The sequence below is a fragment of the Phyllostomus discolor genome, chromosome 8, assembly GCF_004126475.2.
Source record: "Phyllostomus discolor isolate MPI-MPIP mPhyDis1 chromosome 8, mPhyDis1.pri.v3, whole genome shotgun sequence".
Lineage (NCBI taxonomy): Eukaryota > Metazoa > Chordata > Mammalia > Chiroptera > Phyllostomidae > Phyllostomus > Phyllostomus discolor.
In genome coordinates this window covers 51,633,763-51,658,699 of record NC_040910.2, presented here as the reverse complement: position 1 = coordinate 51,658,699, position 24,937 = coordinate 51,633,763, and the positions used below count along the sequence as shown (strand labels likewise).

The 24,937-nt window shown below is 52.5% G+C and overlaps 2 protein-coding genes across 4 annotated transcripts; one reads left to right on the top strand and one right to left on the bottom strand.

Moving 5' to 3' along the window:
* POLR3D (RNA polymerase III subunit D) lies at nt 1–5,497 on the bottom strand. 2 transcript variants are annotated; one of them, XM_028519472.2, is made up of 9 exons: nt 5,354–5,497; nt 4,960–5,129; nt 3,782–3,825; nt 3,061–3,212; nt 2,775–2,899; nt 2,128–2,296; nt 1,501–1,766; nt 903–1,055; nt 1–736 (listed from the first exon to the last, which is right to left on the bottom strand). In XM_028519472.2, the coding sequence occupies exons 2-9, from the start codon at nt 5,122–5,124 to the stop codon at nt 614–616; spliced, it is 1,197 nt and encodes a 398-aa protein (XP_028375273.1). In that variant the 5' UTR covers nt 5,125–5,129; nt 5,354–5,497; the 3' UTR covers nt 1–613. The 2 variants fall into 2 exon arrangements, with proteins under 2 accessions (XP_028375273.1, XP_028375272.1); XM_028519471.2 differs by having other exon boundaries at nt 5,364–5,495.
* An 8,486-nt stretch (nt 5,498–13,983) lies between these two features.
* Nucleotides 13,984–24,420, top strand: LOC114502483 (phytanoyl-CoA 2-hydroxylase interacting protein). 2 transcript variants are annotated; one of them, XM_028519473.2, is made up of 5 exons: nt 13,984–14,573; nt 18,029–18,222; nt 19,349–19,523; nt 21,287–21,404; nt 22,995–24,420. In XM_028519473.2, exons 2-5 carry the CDS (start codon nt 18,058–18,060, stop codon nt 23,527–23,529), a joined length of 993 nt encoding a protein of 330 aa, XP_028375274.1. In that variant the 5' UTR covers nt 13,984–14,573; nt 18,029–18,057; the 3' UTR covers nt 23,530–24,420. The 2 variants fall into 2 exon arrangements, with proteins under 2 accessions (XP_028375274.1, XP_035888562.1); XM_036032669.1 differs by having other exon boundaries at nt 14,012–14,573; nt 18,038–18,222.
* Nucleotides 24,421–24,937: the final 517 nt, after the last annotated feature.

Here is a 24,937-nt window from a genome sequence, read left to right as displayed (position 1 = left end):
GGAAGGGAAACTGACATTTATTGAGCGTCTACTGTGTATGTCTGGCCTTGTGCAAGAGATTTCATCTACAACATTCCATATAATCCTCACACCAACCTCGTGAGGTAGGTATTATCCTCGTTTTTAGTTGGATGAGGCAAATGAGGCTCAGAAAGGTTAGGTAGTTTGTCCAAGGTCACACAGCTAGTTTCTGACAGAGCTGGGCCCAAGTGTGGAGTCTCAGACACGAAGACTCCCTGCTCGTTCTATGCCCTCCTCCACTGCCCTCGGGAGGGAGGGGGGAGCAAGCGCAGCAGCAGCAGCAGTCCTTCCACCACTTCCCACCGAGGGAAGGAGCCTGTCCTCTTCCACAGACCCTTCCCCTCCCCGGGGAAGGTGCAGTCGGTTAAAGAGATACGACATAAATACAAAAATAAATAGAAGGGACGAGTCCCCCAGCAGCGAGGACATGCAGTATCCACACTGTGGGAAAAACTGGGACAATGGCTGCCAAAGACTGGAGCGAGTGGGTGGGCTGAACAGGCCCCTTCTGGGTGGCACAGATTTTACAGCAAAACGTCTGGAGCACGCAGCAGCCTTGGGCACAGCCACCAGCATCCTCCATCTGATCTTCTTACCGGTGTTTGTGATCCAAGAGGGATTCAAAATCGGGGGAACAAACAAGTTTGTGCTTTATGTGTCCCAGGACTGTCATCTCCCCTGTCCTACTGTCTCCAAGGCCCACGGACACCAGCTCCTGCCAATCCACAGAGAAGGCGATGAGAATCAAAAGTGCCACACCACCAACCAGTCCTGATTTTAATGTGATAATCCCCAAAACCCTTCTCCCTCATTCAGCACTGATTATTCAATAAGGCTCAACCTCTCAAAGAGCCTCTGCCCTTGACCTTAAGGGCTCTCACCTGCAGGAAAGAGCAGGCGGTTCCCATTGTTACGTCCAGAGTCACCTTGCCCAGGAGCAGCTGCACCTTTCCTGACTTGCGGATCAGCAGCTTGCCAACCTGCCCCTCTGTCAGGTCAGCCAGGGTACAAGCATTCTCCGCCAGCCTGGCCTCCTGGGAAGAGAGTCAGGGGATGGAAACGGGGTAAGGAGCTGTTTCACCATGCTTCATGAATGAACCCTTTCCCAAAGGGATCAGCAGCAAAGGCTAGCATGAGCTCCCCAAAGAGGACCTTTCCCTGGGGCTGCTTGCCAGCAGTTATAAAACAAAACCCACAGCAAACCAATAAACAAACAAAGTATTAATAACTGCTGATACTGGGTAATGGCACACAAGGGTTTACGTTCTCTCATTTGTGTATGTTCAGCATTTTACTGTAGAAAGTAAAAGCACATATAATCGAGGCTAAAGCACAAAGCCCTGAGTCCTTTATGGGGAGAAAGAACAAACACCTATTATTCTTGCAATTCAGCTTGGGTAGCATACCCTACAGGTCTCTGCTTCCCTTCCTGATGGGCCACCCCACACACAATTTCACAGAACTCATTCCTGAGCATACCCGGTCTTTCTCCTGCTTCACAACCACCATCTGTCCATCCTCACTCTGCACCTCTGTCTTGATAGGCTTGACGTCCTGAGTTGGCGGCTGGCCCGGGAGCGTGTCTGGCAGCTGCAGGAACAGCAGCTCGTCCTCCTGTGTGAGGCTCAGCTCCCTGAGCAGCTCTGCCACAGATATGTCCTTTGGGAGGCCCGGCGTCTTTCTGGCTGCTCTGGGAGGAGCCTTCATCTTGGCCTCCTCCTCTTCATCTTGTGGTTCCTCTTTCACTGCCCGAGGTAACACAAATGGAAGGGCTATTAAGTGGTCACCCTCTATATCATCTCATTGCACCCATCCCTTCACCCCCAACTGCTCCACCGTCCCTCAGCCAGGAAGCTGGAGGGAAACATGGGTTGCGCAGAGGAGTTGTGTGACTTATCTGATGAGGGGTATCTGTGGCTAGGCCCACCAGAACCTGTTGGCGCGAACCTTCTGAGAGTGCAACTTTAGCATCTTTGTTCAGGCCATGTATTTTACAGTTGGAATGGGAGGGGACCTGCTTACCAGCAGTAATCCAGGTGGCCTATAAGTGGGATGAGGGTGGGAAGCCACAGAGAAGGAGGTGAGGTATTAACTGACGCAGGGTACCTTTCACAACAGGCACGTCCACCTCCATGTCATCTTCCTTGGAGCCAGCCAGCCAAGGTTTAACATCTGGTTCTTCATTTTCTTCCTTGAACAGCCACCCAGAGTGAGCCAGAGGCAGCTGTACAGGCATGTTTCGAGTGTCGTTCCTCAACCCAGGGTCATCGATGAACTGCCAAGGAAGTCAATGGTTCACACGGCCTGGCCAGCATACACACGCATCGGGACTGCAGCCCACCTCAGCCCTCTCCTTTATTATTATTTTTAATCATCACCCAAGGATAGGCTCATTGATTTTAGAGGGGAGGAGGGAGAAAGAGGGAGAGCTGGGGAAGGGAGAGAGAGGGGGTGGGAAACATTGATCGGCTGCCTTCTGAACGTGCTGTACGTGTCCCCAACTGAGGATCAAACCTGCAACCTGGTTATGCACCCTGACTGGGAATCATACCAGCAATCTTTTGGTTTACGGGATGATGCCCCAACTGAGCCACCCGGCCAAGGCCACTTTAGCCCTTTGCTAACTGAAGATTCCTGCTGCTCACCAGACTTCCAGGATATCAGAGAGCAATTCTTCCCCCATCCCTGGCTTCCTTGGGCCCTTTCCAGAGCCATATAGGAGTCCCACTCCCCCTCAGCCTGCTGGTACCTACATCGTCCTTCTCCAGCATGCGCAGGATCTGTTTTGTTTCTTCATCTGTCTCTCTCTTCTCTTTTTTGATGTTGATGATATGAGAAGGCCCCACGTCCGACACATCCACTGTCTTATCCCAGTTCCCTGTGGGAAATCACCCCAGTCACCGGGTGTAAGGAAGAGGACAACAGCAAAAAAAAATAAAATTAGGAGCAGGGGCTATCCACTGCCTGTGCCCTTGTCTCGGGCAGTCCAAACTGAAATCCACTGAGCCCTTCCTCCCAGAGCCCCAGCAGCTTTTGTACCCTTTTTCTTCATCATTTCAGCTGGGCCCTGTTCAAAGATGGAATGGGACTGGATCACTTCTGGGCGACCCCGGCCCCGCCCATGCCCCTCTCGCTGTCGGTCTCTGTCCCTTTCACGCTTCTCCTTCTTGATGATTACTTCTTCCTTGGGCCTGGAAAAGAGAACGGACTAAAGGAAACCACTCACTTGCCCTGCCTCCCACAGCTCTCCACTCCACCTGGGCCAATAACTATTGTACATCGGGAGAAACAGAACCTGACCCTACGCCTACCACCTTTTCCACTCCATCAGTGGGCACTCCTTGCAGTTTGCTTTACTTTACCTTCTTGTTTGAGAGTCTACACTGGAACTATGACTCAGAATTTGAATTCTACAGACTGCCCCAGAATGTTTTTTTTAATTGATTGAAAATGGGAAGACTGTAATGTAATTGAACTTAAGGGAAAATGTGACACATTTTTGTCTAAATTATTGGCTCTCAACTGTGGCTGCAAAAGGCAATCACTCTGTTTCATTGAAAACAAGTTACATCACAATTTCTGGGAAGGACTCCCAGGCATCAGTATTTTTTTTTTAAACTTTCACATTACAATCAGCTGGGAGTGCAAAGAACTAAATACACAAATTTAAATTTCCGAGCCGCATACCTAGTTATTTCCCAAAAGGCCCAAATTCAAGCAAGTAAATAAGGAATGAGTATTCAGAACACCAGCTACTTACTCTTCTTTGATCTTCCGACTGATGATATTTGGGGTAAAGGTTTTCTGAAAGTGAAATACAGGAGTCACTGATTTGGTAAATTCTCATCCCAAAGCAGAGTAAGAGGAAAAACTCTTACCATAGATTCCTATGGGAATCTTTTACAGACCAAGACTACCATGCCACTCTTTTGCTCATTCCACACTGGCATCAGAAATTTATACAGATAGGCAGGTGCTTGAAAAGGAGGAACCAACAAGTCATGGTGGCAGCAGCTACATACACAATCACCAAAACCATTTCAAGAGCTGCCTCAGTTTCTGTCCTCCGAAAGTATAACTCTCAGGTCTTCTAAAAGCAAAGGCATTTAGCTAATCTCACCTCTTTTCTTTTTCTTTCCTCGGTAACATAGGGAAAGAACTCAAGTAGAAAAGACAGAGATCAGCCAAGACTCACAAACAGATGACAAGTTATACTGTCACCAGAATTTACCTAGGCAATTAAGTCTAAAAAAAACGGTGGCTCGTGCCTACCCAGGGACACTCCCCTTTGCCCTGGCTGGTGTGGCTCAGTGAATTGAGTGCCCGTCTGCGAACCAAAGGGTCACTGGCCCTGATTCCCAACAGGGCATATGCCTAGGTGCCAGGTTAGGTCCCCAGTAGGGGGCGCCTGAGAGGCAACCACAGGTAGACGTTTCCCTCTGTCTCTCTCTCAAAAAAAGTCTGCTTTATGCTTGTCATCACCCTCCTTCCCCACTTTAAGGGTTACTCTTCACATGTACAGTCATAAACAGAGTAAGACACAGAGCCTCTAATGGCATGCCTAGAATTCGTTCCGCTCTAGACCGGCAGTGTGCACAATGGGATCCCTGACAAACTGGGAACTCTAAAACTGACGACAGTGTTTATGTCTGCGTGACTTTCATAAGTTTCTGAATGCTGTCCAAATGCAGAAAGTTAATAAACAATGCTCAAGTTGCTTCTGAACTAATTAAAATTCTCTGCCCTTCAGCCATCTCGGAGAACCATGTCAACAGCTTGCATGCAGCATCTAGACTTCCAGGTAGGACGGGCTCCCCAGAATGTGCAGGCAGAAAAGTCTGGGGACTAAATCCGTGAGATGCAACACCAAGCCTGGTGCACGTGAGGACCTAACATCGACTGTACCCCAGTGGCCGGGAACTCAACGTAGTCGGGTACCTTCTTGACTCCACCGAGGGTGAGGTCCCTGGAGCGGATGGAGGGAAGGCGGCCGGGAGTGAGGGGAGGCGCCGGCCGCCGGCCGATAAGCCCCCGAGCCCCGGAGAGGAGGGTTCGGGGCCCTGCTGGGGCGCTGGGCTCACCGGCAGCGTTGCTTTCCGACATGTTGCCTGGGAGAGAAGAGGGAAGGAACGACAAAGTCAATGCAGGAGATGGGCACGCGGACCCTGGGCAGAACCCCACCCACCTGGCCACCCGCCCCCCAGTCAGTGCGTCCCTCCCGCGGAGTCTCGGCTCCTCCCATCCCACGTGGCGACTCCCAGGACCACCCCGGGCGAGGCCCTTGGAGGGCCCTCTTTCCAACCCCCCCGCCAGGCACAAAGCAGGCACGCACCCTAACGAACCCTGATTCCACACAGCGGGGGTCCCAACTTCAGCTCCGGCGCTGCCCGCAGCGTGCCCTGGGTCTCTGCGTGCGGCGGAAGTCTGCGTGGCGGGGCCTAGGCGCCACCATCTTGCCGCCGGGCGGAAATGAGGTGAGTGGGCGGGGCGGGCCACACTATTTATCCGGCGGCTCCTCGCTCGTCTCCGCCTTCTCTTCCCGGTTCTTCCCGGAGTCGGGAAAAGCTGGGTTGAGAGGGCGAAAAAGGAAGAGGGGACTGGTCCTGGTTACGCCTCATGGGTCTTGGGCCGGGGCAGGGGGCGTGTAGGCGTCCAGTTTAGGTTTGGGGGCCTCGGCGGCCGCCTTCGCACAATGTGAACATTCTCCCCGGAGGAGCCATGGGGCACTGGGGTCGCGGCTCGCAATGGGGAGAGGGGCGCCCGCCAGAAAGCGGGACCCGGACCCACAGTCGGGCATTCCTGGGCGACTGCGAGCTCGGTGGTGACCTTGGAATGGTCACTGCACCGCTGAGCAGCGGCCTCGCCCTCGCTCGGGGGTCCCTTCCATGGATTCTAGGTGGGGTCCTGAGGTGACTCTGTGGGGGCAGCGCTGGAGCTTCTGCAGCGGACCAAGCGGGTACTTAGTGGTACCCGCGCTGGACTCAGGACTGTGGGTCCTTAGGTGGCTCTTGGTCCAAGCCCGGAACCTGAGAAACGAAGTTTACTCTACTGGAAGGGACGAATTTAAAGAACTTTTATTGTGACTCCGACATTTGTAATTTAACAAAAAATACCCTTTACAGTTCCTCTCCACCCCTCACCTCCCACCCACACACAAATACACCATGTGAAAACCATGTAACAACATTAGGGAAAGTTTGAGGGAAGGAAAAAATGTCTGCTAGAATGCCACATGGAATACTATTAAAACTTATGTAATATTTTCCAGTCTTCTTAACAAAGCTGCTGTATTGTACTACAATTTTGAACCCTCCCTTTTCAAATAACATTTCTTTGTTGCTGTACCAAAAGACGGGGTAATTCTCAGGTGGCTATGTCATGATCTGCCTATTTTCCTGTTTGGACACTTAGAGTGTTTCTTTTCCCTCTTGTAAATGAAGCTGTGGTGAACATCTGGTGCACTTGACGTTTTTTCTTCTTTTGGATTATATCCCTAGGATACATTTCCAGACCTGTGATAACTGGCCAAAAGAAGATGTAATTTTTTCTTCAGTAATTTTTAAAATCTCACCTGAGATTTGATTTGAGATCTAAATTGATTTTAGAGAGAGAGGAAAGGGGAGGGAGGGAAACATCAATTGGTTGCCTCACCAGGGATCAATCCCTTAACCTTTTGATGTAAAGGATGATGCTCCAACCAAGCCACCCAGCCAGGGCTGAACATGCACATTTTATATCTCTTTGTCCATGTTGCTAAATTACTTTCAAAAAGGGTTGTGTTAATATGCATCATCGCTAAGGATGTACATGTATGTAGTATGTAAGAATATACATGTTTTTCCAATCCTTTTGAGTAGTGCTCTTAAAATTTTTGACGATAATATATTAGTATTTTATGGTTTCCAACCAGACTTTTTTCAACTCCTTCTCTTCTTACTGGTTTTATGATAACCACACCTAACTGAAAACCCTTCAGAACATCCCCTGCAGAACTACACACAAGGGCCTTTCGCTTCTGACTGGAGCTCTGGATGAAATTGCTTTGATTTCATTTTCTGGATTTGAGGTCCACCAACCTTTTAGCAGCTCCTCGTTTTTTGTTTTGTTTTTGTTTGTAGAAAATTTGGAAAATTTGCCCTGGCTGGTGTGGCTCAGTGGATTGAGAGCTGGCCTGTGAATCCAAAGGTTGCAGGTTGAGTTTCCAGTCAGGGCACATGCCTGGGTTGTGGGCCAGGTCCCCACTTGAAAGCTTTCAAGAGGCAATTGATAGATGTATCTCTCGCACATCAATGTTTCTCTCCTTCCCATCCCCTCTCCCTAAAAATAAAATAAAATAATAAAGTCTTTTTTAAAAAAAGAAAATTTGGAAAAAATTTAAAAGCACTCAGAAGAAAATTAAAATCACTTACTATTATCCCATCAACTGTTCTGTATACTTGAAGCTGTTTTTCTATGGATGTAGAAAATTGAGATATTTTTTAAATTGAGGTATTTTGCATATAGTTCTACTATCTTTTTTTCTCTTAACAATATACTGTAAACATTTTATGAGCTATTAAGTATGCTTCTAAATTATAAATTTTACTATCTTTTTTCCTGTGATGCTTATTGGTTCCCCCAGCATTTTTCACCCAAAAAAGGATAACAGGAGAAAAGACTTAAATCAAGTATTCCTCCTTTAATATTTGGAGAGTTACTTCCTGATAATGATTATTATAATTTCTCTTTAAGAAGATTCTTCTGGCCTTGCTGGTGTGGCTCAGTGGATTGAGCACCAGCCTGTGAACCAAAGGGTTGCTAGTCAGGACACATGTCTGGGTTTAGGGCCAGGTCCCCAGTAGGGCATGTGTGAGAAGCAACCACACCTTCATGTTTCCCTTTCTTTCTCCCCCGCTTCTCCTCTGGCAAAAAATAAAATAAATAAGTGCAGGCTGCGAATCAAAGTGTCGCAGGTTCCATTCCCAGTCAGGGCACATGCCTGGGTTGCAGGCCACAGCCCTCAGCAACCCCACATTGATGTTTCTCTCTCTCTCTCTTTCTCCCTCCCTTCCCTCTCTCAAAATAAATAAATAAAATCTTTAAAAAAATAAATCTTTTAAAAACCTCATTTCAAAATTCTTTAAAAAATAAAAAATAAATAAGTCTTTAAAAAATTTTCTTTTTAAAAAGAAGATTCTTCAACCTTTCCTCTCATTAGGCTAGTATATTTTCAGCACCATTCAGCTTTTTTCTTTACTTATTCCAACACCTCCCTTTTCATTTTCGCCCAAAGAGTGTTCATTCATTTAGCCTCAAAAGAAACTTGTAAAAAATTGCTAGTCGAACCCCATATAATCACATCTATGATCCTAAAAGATCTCAATTTGTTATTAACATTTTATTGCATTTTATTTTACATATTTTATAACAAAGAATCATTTTTTCTGATGACTTAATGGAACTAAGAAACTTTTGAGAACAAATATAATTTTCTGGGTCTAAGTGCAGGTTTTCAGAAGGTATAAAAACCTGTCAAAAGTCTGTTCCTGTGAATTCCTGATGGGCGTTGCAAATACTAAATGAATAAGGAACTGTTTTGACTACATATCACTAAAGTAAGAGGAATGTGTGGTATGAGGATGCTATCCAAGTTCAAGCTCTAACATGTTCTCTATGAGTAATTTGTCCTAATTTGTTGCCATCATTTTGCAAGCCATTTATTTACAGGTCCCTCCTCATCTCCTTGAGCTCTAAATATTGGAGAGCTCTAGGGTCCAGTCCTCAGAATTCTTCCCTTTTTTCTCCCTACTTAACTCCCTAGGCAATGAATGGTTCAGTTTCTCAGCTACAAACCTTGCGCTTATCTCAGTCTGGGCCTCTCAGCACTCCAGATGTGTATCCCTGCCCATCCCACACCTCCACTTGGATGGCTGTTCTCAGCCAAACTTTTGGTCGTCCTCCTCGAACTACTCAAAGGTTCCCTATCTCAGTACATGGCGACTCCATTCCTCTAGCAGTTCAAGTCAAAATCATGCAGTTATTCTTGCCTCTCTCTTTCTCTCATGTGATACATCTGTCTGCTCTTTTATGTGTACCCAGAATCTTACTTCTCGCCACCTTCACTGGCATCCCACCTCAGCCCAGGATACCCTCATTTTTTTTCTGTGATTATTCTAATAGCATCCTAAGTGGCCCACTTCCCCAGGTGCCCCCTCAGTCTAATCCCAACACAGCGTAATTAACAGGTCAAATCTTTGCTCTAAACCTCCCAGTGGGTTCCCATTTCAGAGTGAAAACCAGAGGCTGTGACTGGCCTACACAGTCCTGCATCATCTGTCCATCCACCCACGTCCTCTCTCCTCAGCTCCTACCATGCTTCCCTCGCTCATGCTGCTCCAGCCACACTGGTCTCTGCTGTTTCTGGGGCAATCTGACATGCTCCCACTTCAGGGCTCCTGTACCTGCTGCCTAGAACACTCTTCCCCCACAGAACTCTGCACGGCACCCTCATTCCCTCCAGTCAGGGTTTTTTTTAATCCTCAGCCAAGGACATGCATATTGATTTTTAAAGAGAGAGGAAGGAAGGGAGAGAGAGAAACATTGGTTGCCTTTTGTATGTGCCCTAACCAGGGACCAAACCTGCAACCCAGGCATGTGCCTTGACTAAGAATCGAACCCGTGACCTTTCAACAGCAATCCAACCAACTGAACCACACCAGTCAAGGCCACTCAGGTGTGTGTGTGTGTGTGTGTGTGTGTGTCTCCCAAAGTCACCTTTTGGAAGGAGGCCTTCTCTAATGGGCTCTATTTAAGATTGTAACCTCTCACTTCCCCCACAACATTCCTTATCCCTATTTACTGACTTATTTTTCTCTTTAGCAGTTATCGTTACCTAAGAGAAGGTATTTATTTGTCTTTCTTTCCCTTACCAGAAGGCAAGCCCCAGAAGAGCACACATCTTTCTCCTGCCCCCACTACAGTGTCCTCATTGTCTGCCACAGTGCTTGAAGCACCCAATAAACTTTGTTGAATGAGTGAATTCCAGTTTGTCATGAGAGCAAGTCATAAATCTGGATGCGTATTAGAAGAAGGGTGGCTTGTTTCCAGGTGGATTGCATCACTAATTTAACTTTGGCACCATGGATGGAAAAGCCATCTCTGTGTTGTATTGTCATATGTCTTCTCCATAGGTTCTTCCGCATGCAAGTCTCTGAAGACGGTAAGTGTGGCAAATACTGTGTGAGTGGAGGGAAGCCTTTCCAACATGGCAGTGGTTTGGTTATTAGGTATGTGTGTCTTGTCCCTGGTGTCCTGCCACGCAGTGCTCAGTGGTATTCGGTTTCTCTGTTGTGCTGTTCTACTTCTGGTTTAACTTAGTGACTCTCCTGGTACTGAGGTTTCATCATGTTAGTCCTTCCACTTTCCACCTGTGATTCTTTCTCCATTGTTCTTCATCTTCTCCCCTGACATTTCTTTTGTCCTTCCAAAATTGCACTAGTGTCTCTTCTGTAGTTTACCAGAGACCTTAAAAATACTTCAGAATCTTTCCATGTCTTAAAACCATTAAGTGTTTCCATTTTAAAAAGCTAAAAAATGTATTATATTCATTAGTTGAGTGAATGCTCAGAAACATGTCTAGTTTTTAGAATTACTTTAATGTTCATTAGTAAGTTCAAAATAGGTGACTGCTGAGAGCCGTAGGGTGTCTACACATGATTTCAAAACAATCAACATGCACTGAGAAATTCATACAGTTCTATAACAGTCATTGCCCGCTCCTGGCAGTGTTGGCAGATGTAAACGCACAAGCCGGTGTTTCTGGGCAGTCTGATGTGTATGCACTCATTGGCCCTGTGGTCCCCACACTCAGCTTGACATGAGGAGATGCGCACACACATTTTGAGTTTATAAAGTGCATAAGCAATAGTAAGACTGTGGGTCTTTTCCACTGAAAGCCTCATCTCTCTTATGTCAGATTCTATGTTTGCTCTGTGCTCTTCTACCATGAAGAACCAGCCTTTGTGCTCACACTTGAATTTAAATCTAATTTTACTTCTTTTTTTAAAAAAGATTTTATTTTTAGAGAGAAGGGAAGGGAGGGAGACAGAGAGGGAGAGAAACATCGATGTGTGAGAGAAACATCAATTGGTTGGCCCTCGAACACACCCCAACCAAGGACCTGGCCTGCAACCCAGGCATATGCCCTGACTGAGAATCAAACCGGAGACCTTTTGGTTTGCAGGACGCTGCCCAACACAATCAGGGCTCCAATTTTACTTCTTATGGATTGAGTCTCGTTTCCCACCATCAGCCTTTTTAAAGTGGGGTTGATGGCTCCCCTCTCAGGGTTATGAGAATCATATGCCCTGCACTGTGTCTTGGTGCTTAATAAATGCTTTTGTTATCATTATCATCATAGCTTGGCTAAAATATTTAATATGGAAACTTCTGAGCATGCACAGAATTGGAGAAAATAGCTTTTTGAATCTTAAAGCACCAGCTTCCAGTTACCCACTCCTGCCGATCTTGTCTCCACCGTTCTCTCGCCTGCTCTCCCTCAGCCTGTTTTGACACAGATCACAGATATCATGCTATTCATCCACAAATAATATAATATGTAATGTAAATAACATAATCTGGAGGATATTCTTTTAAAACAATAACCATAAAATATCATCAGAGCTAATAATTTCTAAGTATTATCAAATATCCAGTTAGTATTCAAATTTCCCAATTGTCACACATGGTAATTTTTTTCCTTTGATAACAATTTGTTTAAATCAGTATTCAAATATGGTCCATACCCTTTAATATTTTACTGGAAATATAACTAAGGCACAGGAAGAGGTTTTGCTGGAAGAATGCTCATCGCAGTGTTACTTAGAATGGAGGAAACGTAAGGTCGCACTCACGGAAGAGAGGGGATTGGCCCCTGAAAAAGGGTGCCTGACCTGACAATAGCACACACACAGCAGCTGCAAACAGTACTGTGGAGAGACTAAGCAGTGAACAGAAAAGGTATTGGTAGCTAGGATCAGCAGGTTATAAAACAGTATTGCTACCTTCTATTTTTGTTATAAAGTATATATCTCATTTACCTATATCTGAATAGGAAGGACATGAGCGACTTTAATTTTCTCTTAAGCTTAGTATTAAATCGAATCATTCTACCACGATTGCATATTGTGCCATAAAAAGTCACTAAAGGTAAAAACACAGCAGCAGCAGTGCCTCTTGGCAGTGGTCTGGCTTCACGTGGAGTGAGCTCTGTTTGGCACGCTCGGCTTTCTTCCTACCATGTGTTTCCTCATGTGACCTGCCGAGAAATCCTCTGAGGCAAGAAGAGGCAGAAACTCTGAGAGGGCTGTGCCTTCACCTGACGCCGGCTCGCAGCTCTACAAAAGCGCCCTCAGAGGGCTATTGTTCACTGCTCGGGACCCATGACCTCATGCGCCCTCCACGTGCCATCCTGCCGAGGTAGGAGGCAGGGACATGTTCGGACTAGCCTGCCTTTCCCAGAGGGGGAAACTGAGGCGCAGAGAACTTGACCTTTTCCTCACACCAGCCATCAGTGTGGTCATAGGGACAGAGTTTGGCCCAGCTGTCTGGTGCAGGCCATCACCATGAGATTGTTTGGCATCTCTGTGGAGTTTCAGCATCTCTGTGTAGGTTTGGCCGAGGGAGGGCTGAACCTGCCTCCTCGTGACACACCGCACCACATTCTGTGGTTCAGGATCCGACCAAACCTGCTCCGGTTCTCCACACCCATTTAGGGCGGGATCAGCTTTGGCTTATCTCTGCTTTCGGTGAACTCTTCACTCTCTGTCCACTGTCACCACCTCCAACCTGCTGCTGATGTCTGCAACCCCCAAGTCCCTCTCACTGGGTGTCCCTTATGCTCAGCTCATGCCTCCTGCGGCTCTCTGCGGTCTTCACCAGGGCCTGCCTGAATGGTCTGTTGTCTCCTGACCATGGTCCCGGCACCAAGCCCTCCCCGCCCACCACCCTCCTGCTTCCACAGTCTCTACCTGGCTTGGCCCCACCTGTGCCCTGGAGCTGGTCCTGACTCCTCCATCTCAGAATTCTTGTCTGTACCCTGCAATTTAGTCGTCTACTTCTTGTTTCCTAATCGTGTCTCTAAATGTTCATCTCTTCTCCCCTAGGAGACTGTGGGCTCCTCGCCGGCAGACAGTCAATACGATGGCACTGATAGCCGTGCTGCTAGGTGGCCGGGCACTCCTTGTGCGCGAGGCCCAGAGCCGAGTGAGCCACGTGCTTGTCTCAATCAGTGATGGCAATAAACCTGTGTTATTATTCCATTTGACAGATAAAGACACTGAAGTCCTGAGAGGCTGAGTACCTAGTCCGAGGTACTGTATTTTAACTGTATCTGTCTGCAGAGCCCACGCTTCTCCACCCTGCATGCACTCCCTGTCGGTTGCTTGGTTCAGATTTCCTTGAGTGTTCTTCATGGGGCCATCCATAGGGTCCTCATTTCTTGGTGGTAAAAAAAAAAAAAAAAAAAGCCTCCTGCAGATAAGACAGCAAACAGTGCACTCTCTCCCTGGCCAGTGTGTTCAGGGCTGGGCTCCTCTGAGTCCAGATGGTCGACTAGAATGCTACCACTCCAAGCTCTGTGCGTGCCTTCCACCCCCCCACTTCTGTGCCTCTGCACACCCCTTCACAATCCCGAAACTTCTTTCTGTTGTCCCTTTTCCCCAGGGATACCTAAGCAGCCAGAGGGTTTGCCCTAGACCACCAGGGTTCCTGGGGCTTCTGTGTGCTATGTCTTAATAGAGTTGGTAAGAAAAGGGAGAACCTGAAGGTCAGAACCCAGACCAAGACAGACACTGCCCCCTACTCCACCCCACACACATACCACCTCCCCTACCTGGTCTGGATCCTGCCCCTTCCCAGCCACTCCCTTCCCCCAATCAGAATCTTCGCTTCAGGTTCCTAAGCCCTAGGGCTAAGCCCCACCCCTCTCCCAGCATCCTGAAGTTTGGGGGCTGCATTCCACTGAGAGATTTCCAAGTAGATGTGTGTTGGAGGGACTTCTGCCTAGGGCCTGTGTTCTGGAAAACCTGGGAAAGGGCACAGCCACCACCGCTGTCTCGGAAGACATCCACGTAGCTCCCTTGGAGACCTTCTGCCCTTTCCCCCTCCCACCAGCCCAAGCGAACAGGGACCAGGCTTGCTTACCGTCACCTGACGCTGGGCAGCCACTGATCCCATTGGTGGAGCCAGATTGGGTCTGGCTCTCCAGTTCCTTCTCGCCTCCTCTGCCTCTCTCTCCTCCAGACCGCTTTGATTCGCTCTTGCCTCCCCTTGCGCTCGGCTTGGAACATCGCCTCTCCCGGAGCGGCAGTGCGCTGTGGAGCAGGCAGGGGCTGCCTGTGGGGCATGGAAGCAGCCTCCTTGGCAGCTGCGAAAGGAGCAGGAGGAGCCAGCGAGCGCTGCTGCCTGTGACCCAGGCGTCCCGGCTGCTGCCCCCAGCCCGGGAGCTCATCCACACACAGCTCTCTCCCTTCCCTCCCCTCCAGGTCTCCCTCTGCAGAGCCTGGTGGAGCCAGGTGAGTGCCCTTCCTCCCCGGAGCATCCTGCTGTCGATCCTGAGAGGGACTCCGCTGGCCAGGGGTTAGGAGCTGGGGGCCCAGGGTCCTGCCACTGCCTGCGGTGCCCACCTACACTGCCAGGGCCAACGACCTTGTCCCCTTCCCCCCCCCCCCCCGGGGACTTTGGCCAAGGGGTTAACAGCTGGATCCGGTCCCCAGGGCACCACAGTCAGTCACCCCGTGACGATTCTGCTGCAGTCAGCAATGCCAATGGGGACAGCGGGGCGGGGGGCAGCTTTTCCTCTGGTGTGTGGTGGCTCTCCTGGAGGGGCATGGGCAGAGGGTGTCGTGTCAGTGTGTACACCACGTATGCAGGCTTGTGAGAAGACTGGAGGTTCGCTTGCGTAGATAGTTCTGTCTGCATGCACTCGTGTTCAAGCGTGGGTTTTGACTGCCGTGTGGCATGTTTGGGAACACATGTTTCTTGTACATGTGAAGCATATGTGTTGGGGATCACTTATCTGAGTAGCCTCTTGGTACATGTTGGTGGGAACAGTATGAAACAGTGTATTTATGGGGTGGAGATATCCCTTGTCATGTGTGTGGGAGTGCATGTTGATGGACAGTTTCTATGTGGCAGGTGCGACTCAGAGCAGAAGGGGGTAGGTAGGTGGAGAGTGTGGGCAGAGCTGTAGAGGCTTGCAAACCTGTTGGCATGTGAAGGCTCAGGGCTGGCAGAGCACCGCCAGAGACAAACACATTTTCAAAGGCTGTGTTTTTGAGCCTAGAGAAGACTTGGGAGCGACTATCAGAACATGGACAGAGGCTGATGTGCGTGTAAATGTACATGGGTGTGCAAGCAGGCGTATGGGTTGTGCACCTTGTGTGGAGGTGATGCACATGCATGTTGGTGCCTGTGGCTTTCCTTTCCCCCAAACTGTGGCTTTGTGAGAAGGTATGCCTGCATGTGCGTGTGAGCCTGTGGACATAAACATGCGTGGGTCTATGTGGAGGTGGCAGCTAGTGGAGGGAAAACTGCGGGACAACCTTACAAGGTGGAGGGTGGTGGAGGGTCCCTGAGTGCGCAGTGGAGTGTGTGGGAGTGAGAATGTCCGAGGAGGTGTGTGCAACCCGTGGGTGGCCACACTTGGTGTGCGTGTGCATGTTCGCATGTGTGTGCCTGCCTGCATGTGGGTGTGTGAATGCTGGTCTCAGGGTGGATTCGCTCAAGAGTCTGGGTGTTTCTCAGGTGCTGTCTCAACCTGCCTCTCACACCCTGCCCTTCCTCGGTCATCTGGGCTTGGAGAGCTGGGGTTCATGCCCACCCTTGGTCCACCCCGCCTTTACTGCTCTCCCAGCGTCCCTCACGGCCACTCTCCCAGTCTCACGTGGGGAGTAGTCTCAGCTCTCCTAGAGCTGTAGAGGGGAAAGGGTGGCCCAGGTCCTGGACACCTCACCAGTGAGCACGGCTGCCCTGTCTCTGGGACACTGAGGAGTCCTGGGCATGGGGAGGCGCCGGCCCTCGGGGTACGTGTGGGCTGCACCCCATGTGGGTGGGAAGAAACCCCTGAGGCCCTGCGCAGGGCGGGAATATGTCTGTGTTGGTGTGTGTGGGTGCGTGTGTGAGTGTGTGTGCCTGTTGGTACACACAGGTGTCTCCCTGGGGCACCCCTCACTGGGACCTCAGGGGTGGCAGCTCCCCACTGCTCCCCACCTATCCCCATGAATTACAAATTGGTGTTTTGTGTAGCTGTTTCCAGATGCCCTACCCATTCTGCTTTATTTGTGGGGTACCTGGTAGCACTCCCGTGCCTCTTTACTGTGAGATTCACGAAGCCACTGGTGTTTGTCCGAACCTCACAACAGGAAGCTGTCGGCTTTAGGGTGGAAAGCTAAGATATAACAAAGGCTCAGGTAACACTCCAGGACAGGTGAGAGCCATCGCCCATATCCTTTGCCCTGTGTCTGCCACCCAGGCAGCCCACAGGTTAATCTAGAGGTGCCAGGCTCCAAAACAGCCTTAATTGGCAGAGAAGTGTGGGTTGGAGCTTCTGGAAGCTATAAATAGATGTACCTGCTTTCGAAGGCACAGGGTACCCTCACCCTTAGTGTCTGGGCGAGGGGAAGAAGAGGGAAGGAGGAGAAAAGGAGCCGACACTCCAGAAATTTGAGGTTCACTGTGATGGGGCTTAAGGAAGAACAGGGGGTGTGAGCTCTTCCAGGTACTGAGCAGATGCCCTGGAAAACATCCCACCTATACTCATGCTCTTGCCCTAGAGAGGGTCCCTCCCCTCCCCTCCCCTCACCCCCTCACCCCCACCCCACCCCACCCTGTCTGGAGTGCCAGTGAGCCAGGCCAAGTGGGGGCCCGAGTCAGTGCTTCCCAGCTGAGCACAAGTCACAGAGCTGGTGCGCTCACACCTGGGAGGGCAGCCAGGGGCAGGGGCGAGCGGGCGGCTGGGAGGAAATGCCATTGCTTGGGAGCAAAGGACCAAGAAGGAAAAAATAAATAGTGGTGAAACCATGTGCACCTATGCATACACATGGCACACACATGGCACACACACATGACTCATGTGACACACACATGAGGGAACACAGCTTCAGCCTAATGATAAAGGGCCTGAGTGCCCCGGAGCCAGACCGACATGAGTTCAAATCGTTTCCCAGCTGTGTGACGTTTGGCATCTTAGTGCCCCCACCTCAGCTACTGCTTCGGTAAAACGGGGGTAATAACAGTACTCACCTACTGTGAGCTCACACGAGATGAGGTTTGTGAAACGATCGGCACTTAGTCAGCCTGCAACAGCTGTCAGAGGTAAAACTGATTGTTTAAAAGAGTCAAGTGACAGGATGTGCTGGAAGGGAAAGAGTAACAGTGGGAAAGTCATGGGTGGGAGGAGGGCTGTGGCTTGTGCTGCCTGCCCCCCACCATTGGCCCCGTGGCACTTGCCCTCCCAGCCCTGCTGAGTCACCCCAGCGGGGAAGGAGGCCTGACCCCAGGGCCCTGGCCCCCTGGCCTCTTGGCTGCTGGTGCCCTCCTCCTGCCTGCACCCTCACACCCATCTCCTCAGTGGGTGCTTCCTGTCTCTCCTACGCCTCACACGGTTCTCTCTACCCCCACTCCCTTCTCTTTTCACGCCTACTGGCTGAGGGCCCCCTCCTCGGCTCCATCTGCTGCAAATCTGTCCCGCCTGGCATCTGCAGCATTCCCACTGCCTCTGCCACCTGTCAGGTGCCGTCTGCTCTGCAGACCCCTCCTAGAAAAGCCAAGAGCCCCTGGGGGGGGGCGCCCCATCCCACCTCCATTCCCATGTCCCCAGCCTTCCCTGTGCAATCTTTCCATCAGATTTGATGAGGCACGTACAATCAATGGCTCCTCGATACTCCATCTCGCAAGGGATGTCGGGAGCAAGATGTCCCAGAAAACTCCATGGTGGGGAGGGAGGTGCTGATTCTCCCTCTCCCCTCAGTCCCCACAGGAGCCAGACCGAAGGGGAGCATGGAGCTGCTGTCCACACCCCACAGCATCGAGGTGAACAACATCACCTGCGACTCCTTTCGCATCTCCTGGGCCATGGAGAACAGCGACCTGGAGAGGGTCACCCATTACTTCATCGACCTCAACAAGAAGGAGAATAAGAACTCCAACAAGTTCAAGCACCGGGTGAGTGAGGGGGCCCCCGGGCGGTCTTCCCCACTGCTGCTCTTGAAGGAGGCAGGAGAGTGAGCGCCAGGAGGTGACAGTCGGAGAGGCTGGGCTCCAGTCCAGGCTCCTCTCACCGTGTGATCTGGCTGAAGTCACTCAGCCTCTCGGAGCAGGGAATCATCATCGCGCCAGCCCTGGCAGGCTTGTCAGAGGCTTCTGTGGGGTAATGTTCGTGTGGTGTCTGGCTCGGGCCCAGCACACAGTGAATACCGTTATCGTGACGAGGGTGTCAGAGGGGCGGGAAAACCCGGGGCAGGGCTGCGACAGCACACCTGGGGACCCCTCGTTGCCTGGGTGGGTGATGTGGGCCATGGGCAGGGGTGGAGCTTGTCACTGGGTCCTTCGGGCCCCTGAGGTCCTCCCTGCCACCTGGCCCTCTGGCCTGTGTGCTGGGTTTAGAAAATGAATGTGAGAGAGTCCCCTGCTGGCTGGGGTGTCCTTTCCCTGGGTTAAAGCTGGTGTCGGGGGTGGGGAGGAAGGCTCCCATCTTCCAAGCTGGCAGAAAGGCAGGGGGAAGAGTGGGGGGGGAAGGAGCTGGTTCCCACGACGACGCACCATGTGGGTTACTCACCCTCTCTCTCTTTGGAACTGGCTCCCCTGATCTGGGTGTCTTTTGGCAGGCCAGTTGCCACGGTGACGTGAATGTTCAACACCACCCCCTTAACCTCCTCCCAAAAGAATAAGGCATATTTTCCCTTCCTCCCTGGCTTCTCAGCATTGGCCGTTGCCGTGGAGACGGCACTGCAGTGTGCAGAGCTCTCGAAGTCTCCCTCGAAAACGGAGGTCTCACCGCCCTCAACTTGGTGGGCCTCCACCCCAGTGGCCTTTCTCCTCAGTTCCCAAGAGAACCAGCGTCAGGGAGTTGGGAGGGGTGGAGGCTGAGGGTGTCTGGTGGCCTTGCTGATGGCCACTGCTTGCTTCTGTGGGAAAAGGGTGGCCAGGACACCGTGCCTAGCATCACTGAGATTCTGGCCCCCTCAGGAGGCACGGGGCCACCTGGACAGTGGAGTATGAGGGAATGGCAAGATTGAGTGTGAGCCTCCCAATGTGACTCTTGGCTGTTGGTCTGCACCCCATGTCTTAGGATGTCCCCACCAAGCTCGTGGCCAAGGCCGTGCCGCTGCCCATGACAGTGAGAGGCCACTGGTTCCTGAGCCCCCGCACGGAGTATAGTGTGGCCGTGCAGACCGCGGTGAAGCAGAGCGATGGGGAGTACCTGGTGTCCGGCTGGAGCGAGACGGTCGAATTCTGCACTGGAGGTGAGGCCCTGCCACCCTGCTGCCCGTGTGCCCCTGGTTTAGTCGTGGTCGGGAGGGGGCTCCGCCCTAACACGGCAGATGCTGTGGGCCTGCGGAATGCCGGTTGCAGGCTCAGGCCGTCCACCCAGGAAACGCAGGCCCAGGAGACCCGTCCTGCCCCCAAAGCCTGCAGACTGGTGACAACATCACTTCCACAATGGGACAGAGTCACTTTTCTGGCCTGGGGCAAGATGTTTTTTGAATTGTGGTAGAATACACATAACATAAAAGTTACCATCCGAGCCATTTTCAAGCGTATGGTTCAGTGGTATTAAGTATGCTCACACTGGCACGGAACCCACCTCCCCAGCCGGAGCTCCATGCCCGCTCAGCAGCAGCTCTGCCACCCTCGCCCCAGCCCCTGGCAGCCACTGCTGCACTTCCTGTCTCTGTAGATGTGACCACTCCTGGCACCTTGTGTGAGGAAATCACACAGTGGCTGTTCCTCCGAGACAGGCTTACTCACTTAGCGACTGTCCTCAAGGCCCGTCCGTGTTGTAGCCTATGTCAGAGCGCCTGCCTTCCTCAGGTGGGGCAACAGCACCTTGTGTGGCTGGACCACAGTTTGTTCATCGATCGTGGGTTGAAGGATGGCTCGTGGAGCAACCACATTCTGCTTGTCCTGAGCCTCCAGTTAGCCTGGAAACGCTGCTTATTCAGTGACCCCACAAACTCTCAGAGAACTCAGCTTGGAAATTCCAGCATAAGCAAACAGAACACCAGGCTCACACATACTTGTCACTGATGACCCAGGTTCTGTCCTCGCTACAGGCCATTCTTTTAGTGTCCATGGTGAGAACTGTCCCAGATCTCCCTCTGTCACAAGGAAGGGGCAGGAGACATTCTTAGCCCCGGGCCTCCTGGACTGCTGGCTCCACCCTCAGCCAAGGCCTGTGCCCTTTGCTGTGTCCTTGACCTGTTGTTTTCTTTCCAGGGGCGCGTTTTCTTAGCTCAGCCACACATGCCACTCCCTGAAGGTGCTCCCTCTCCTTGTGGGAAAGCCTCTGAGTTTACCCCAGAACTCCACGTGCAGTGGGAATTTACTTCCAATGGGAGAACTGGGGATGGCTGCATTCCAGTCCACATTCCTCTGGCCAAGCCCAGCATCCTGGCTGGGGCCGCATCAGCAAGGAGGAAAGGGCACCTTTTTCTAATCTGTGCAAAGGCGCTGCCTAGGCTAGCAGCAGCACTGCCCCTGCCTCTGGCCCTGGCCCTGGGGAGGGTCAGATTTCACTACCCTGTTTCCAGGCTCCTCTGCTTTTCCTGCAATGCTGGAGTGCAGTCATCGCCCCAGACCTGGTCTACCCAAACACTCACCTCAGCTAGAGAGCTGAGCCCCCCGCCTGTGATGACAGCCAGCATCCCTGAAGGTGATGTGGGCAGCCTCCAACCCAGTGGACTTCTTCAGGCTCTCCCTGAAGGGCCTCAACATCCCCCCCTCTCAGTCAGTCTTACGAAGATGAGGACGGCCTGGGATTACAGCTCTGGGGTCCTGGCATGATTGTATGACTAGGTAGCCATGCCCTTGTCTGAGGCAGAGGTCCTGAGCCTCTGGCACGGAGGTGATGAGGACAGACAGCATCCAGCTGGCCCACTTCCGTGTGGTCCAAGGTGCTGTGGATGTTTGGTGTCCCCTGCAGCTCTGAGCACAGAGGTGGGTGCGGGAGGGGGAAGGGGCTGTGATCCCTGCCTAACCCTCGGTTCACCCACCTGCTCTCTTGCAGATTATGCCAAGGAGCACCTGGCGCAGCTGCAAGAGAAGGCCGAGCAGATCGCGGGGCGCATGCTGCGCTTCTCCGTCTTCTACCGCAACCACCACAAGGAGTACTTCCAGCACGCCAGGTGTGTGCAGCCCTGCATGGCCTGCCAGGCTCCGCCTGCCTCCCCCAGCTCTGCCTCAGCTGCCCAGGCTGTTTGAGGTCACCCCGACCTCCTGCCACAGGCTGGCTTGGGATTGGGCTCCAGGGAAGGAGAGGGCTCTCCACACGGGGCTGCCTGGGGCTCCTGGGTGAGCAAGGTCCCGGTGGGATCCTCCCTGGAGGAGTTCCTATCACTGGTTCTAAGGGGGCAGGCCAGCCTTCTCTCCAGTTCAGGGCCTGGGTCCCAAGGGGAGAGGGGAAGGGGCACAGAATGTGAGTGGATTCTAAGCATGAAGGGTGTGATCTTCACACCGTCTGCTGGGGAGCCTGGAGGCTCTAGGGTGAACCTCAGGCAGCCCTTAGGGGGTGCTGAGGGGTTGCAGAGGAACACTGAGGATGCGGCTTGGTGGACCTCACCCCTACCATTCAACCTGAGCAGCTTCTGTTTTATTGCCTATGGTCCACCTATGTATAATTCCCTTTGGGAAGAAAGAGATGGGTTCCACACCCCAAAAATTCTTAATCCTTTCGCTAATGTCATTCAGCACCCTCAGCTGACACATGGGGACCCAGAGGGCCAGCAAGTCACTAGTCACTCAGGACAGCCAGGGACCAAGGAGAGGGAGGCTGGATCAGGGGCTGCCCATCCCCCCCATGACTGCTGACTCTGCTCCAAGTCCATGACCTTCTAAGGCTGGGCCAGGGCAAGCCACTGCCAGCACTGTCTTTCTCACTGCGTCACTTTGACCCCACCCCAGGGCAGTGGGGGCCTGGAGGGTCTTTGGTGTTTGCACTAAAGAAGAGACGCAGCGAGCCAAGTGGTGAGGGCACCAGCCCAGTTTGGGCTTCTCTGTCAGAAAGCAGGAAAGACACAGGGAGCATGCGTGTGTGCAGGGTGCAGAGACGGAGAAAGGCAGGGCTCCCCCAGAAACCTCAGAGTCTGCTGGAGGACAGTACTGACAGATGGAGTGTGGTAGGTGTGTGTGATAGCTGAGCAGACTTCAGTGTCCTGCACGTAGTAGGCAGTCAAAAGTTTGTTGTGTGCCAGGGCCTGCTGTTCCTGGAAGGTGTTAGCAGGGAAGGGACACCAATGCCAGGCCTTGAAGGGTGAAGAGGAGTTTGCCAGGCCAGGTGGGGAAAGGTGGGAAAAGGTGGGAAGGGCGGTCCAGAGGGCAGAGCACCTGAAAAGCAGAGGCAGGAAAGAGCTGGGGTGGGGTTCCTACCCCACGTGGCTGGAGGGTGTCACCTGCGGGTATGGGGGTGGTAGGAGGTGGAGCCAGAAAGACCAGATTGTGATGCCTTGCTTGTCACTCAAGCTCCTTCAAAGCATTTTGTGCTGGGGAACAGCAGGTTCAGACCTCTCCTGGGTGAAAGAGTGGGCTGGATCAGCCTATCTCCAGGGCCCTCCCTGCTCTTGCATTCTGGAATGTACTATTTGTGACAGGTGGAGGCGGTGGCTGGTGGGAGAGCTGGGAGCTGGGCTGGCTCCCTTCTCACCACATGTGGCAGCCTAGCCTCAGCCCAGCTAACCAGCGGTATTTTCTCCCTTTTGGCACTGTCCCCGGGTGGGTAGGACCCACTGCGGGAACATGCTGCAGCCCTACCTGAAGGACAACAGTGGCAGCCACGGCTCCCCCACCAGCGGCATGCTCCATGGGGTCTTCTTCAGCTGCAACACGGAGTTCAACACAGGCCAGCCCCCACAGGACTCCCCCTACGGCCGCTGGCGCTTCCAGATCCCCGCCCAGCGCCTCTTCAACCCCAGCACCAACCTCTACTTTGCGGACTTCTACTGTATGTACACAGCCTACCACTACGCCATCCTGGTGCTGGCCCCCAAGGGCTCTCTGGGGGACCGCTTCTGCCGAGACCGCTTGCCCCTTCTGGACATTGCCTGCAACAAGTTCCTGACCTGCAGCGTGGAGGATGGGGAGCTGGTCTTCCGCCACGCCCAGGACCTCATCCTGGAAATCATCTACACCGAGCCCGTCGACCTGTCCCTGGGCACCCTGGGGGAGATCAGCGGCCACCAGCTCATGAGCTTGTCCACTGCCGACGCCAAGAAAGACCCCAGTTGCAAGACCTGCAACATCAGTGTGGGCCGCTAGGGACTCCAGGGGAGCTGGGGGACCTAGGGAGAAATGACCCGCAGAGCGGTGATGGGTGACATAAGTTCAGGGAGCTGGCTTTCTCTGCCCTGCCCCCCTGCCCCCTCCGCACCATCCGTTCCCCCTCCCCCACCCCTTGGCATTAGAGGCAACAGAGGGTGGTCCCCTTGGTGGGCATGGCCCACCCAGGCCTGGTAAGGCTCTTAGCTTCAGTAGGTTGGTAGGGGGTTGGACTTCTGGAGACTTCCCCTTCCCTCTGGCTTCCCTGTCCTGCTATTTCCTGCCTCATCCCAGGCCTCCGTCTGATGGAGGCTGCACCCTCCAGGCTCTCCCGGGAAAGCCTCTCCAGGCCACAGCCCACCTGCAGGTTGCCATCCTCCGCGGGGGACACAGAGAGCTGTGGGGTACTCTTCCTTAGCCCACCCACCCCACTCAGGACCACCGCAGGCTGCCCCTCCCTGCTCAGCTGGGCCTGGGGGCTTCCCACTCCAGACCTGGCCCTTTCCCTCTATAAATAGTCTCCTGCACTGCTGTGACTTCCCGCCCCACAGCGCCTCCTCCTGTCTGGAGAGAGCTGTTCCCCTTTCTCACCTCCGCCCTGAAAGGGGCCCTCTTCCTCCTGGCTTTGGAGCATCCAGGCTGTTGGAGTTTTCCCTTTGTTCCGAAGATAATACAGACCCCAGAGGACCTTCTCCCTTGCTCAGAGTACTGAGGCCTGGTGTGGCAGCCATGTGGCAGCCACTGGGGTCGAGGAGGGGGGACAAGACCCCTGAGACCCAGAGGGACCCATTTCTCAGCCAGGAGTGGGCTGCTGCCTACCCTGAGGACACCTGGTGTGGAACAAGATCTGAGGGCTTTCCTGCAGAGCCCAGCACACCCTGGCTGTGCAGTCTGCGTTCTCTCTCTCTCTCTCTCTCTCTCTCTCTCTCTCTCTCTGTCTCTCTCCCTCTCTCTCTCTCTCTCTTTGCCTCAGGGCTGGGACTGCCCTGTGCCTGTGAGTGACCTGGACTGTGGTTTCCCTGCCACCCTAGCTGCCATCCCTGCCCACTGGCACTGTCTACATTCCCCCTCAATCCTGTGGACGGAGCATCCCTTCCCTGGGAGCTCCTGTTGGAGACTTCGCTGGGCCTAACAGTGTTTTTACCTATTTCCTACTTTTGTATGGGTCACCAGGGTGGAGAGGGCAGGCCTTCTGAGACAAGCAGACCAGGTGGGGTGACGAAGAGAGGTATCGACGGAGGCAGCTGGCTGTCTGGTGATGATGGAGGTGATGTCAGCTGGAGGAGAACAGCCTCTGCAGTGACAGTCGGATTTCTGTGATGAAGGGCAGAAGGGGCCGGCAGGCCAACAAGGCCATATCTCGGTAAGGGGCAGGTGGGACAGCTGGTCGCCTCTTCTGTAGCCGCAG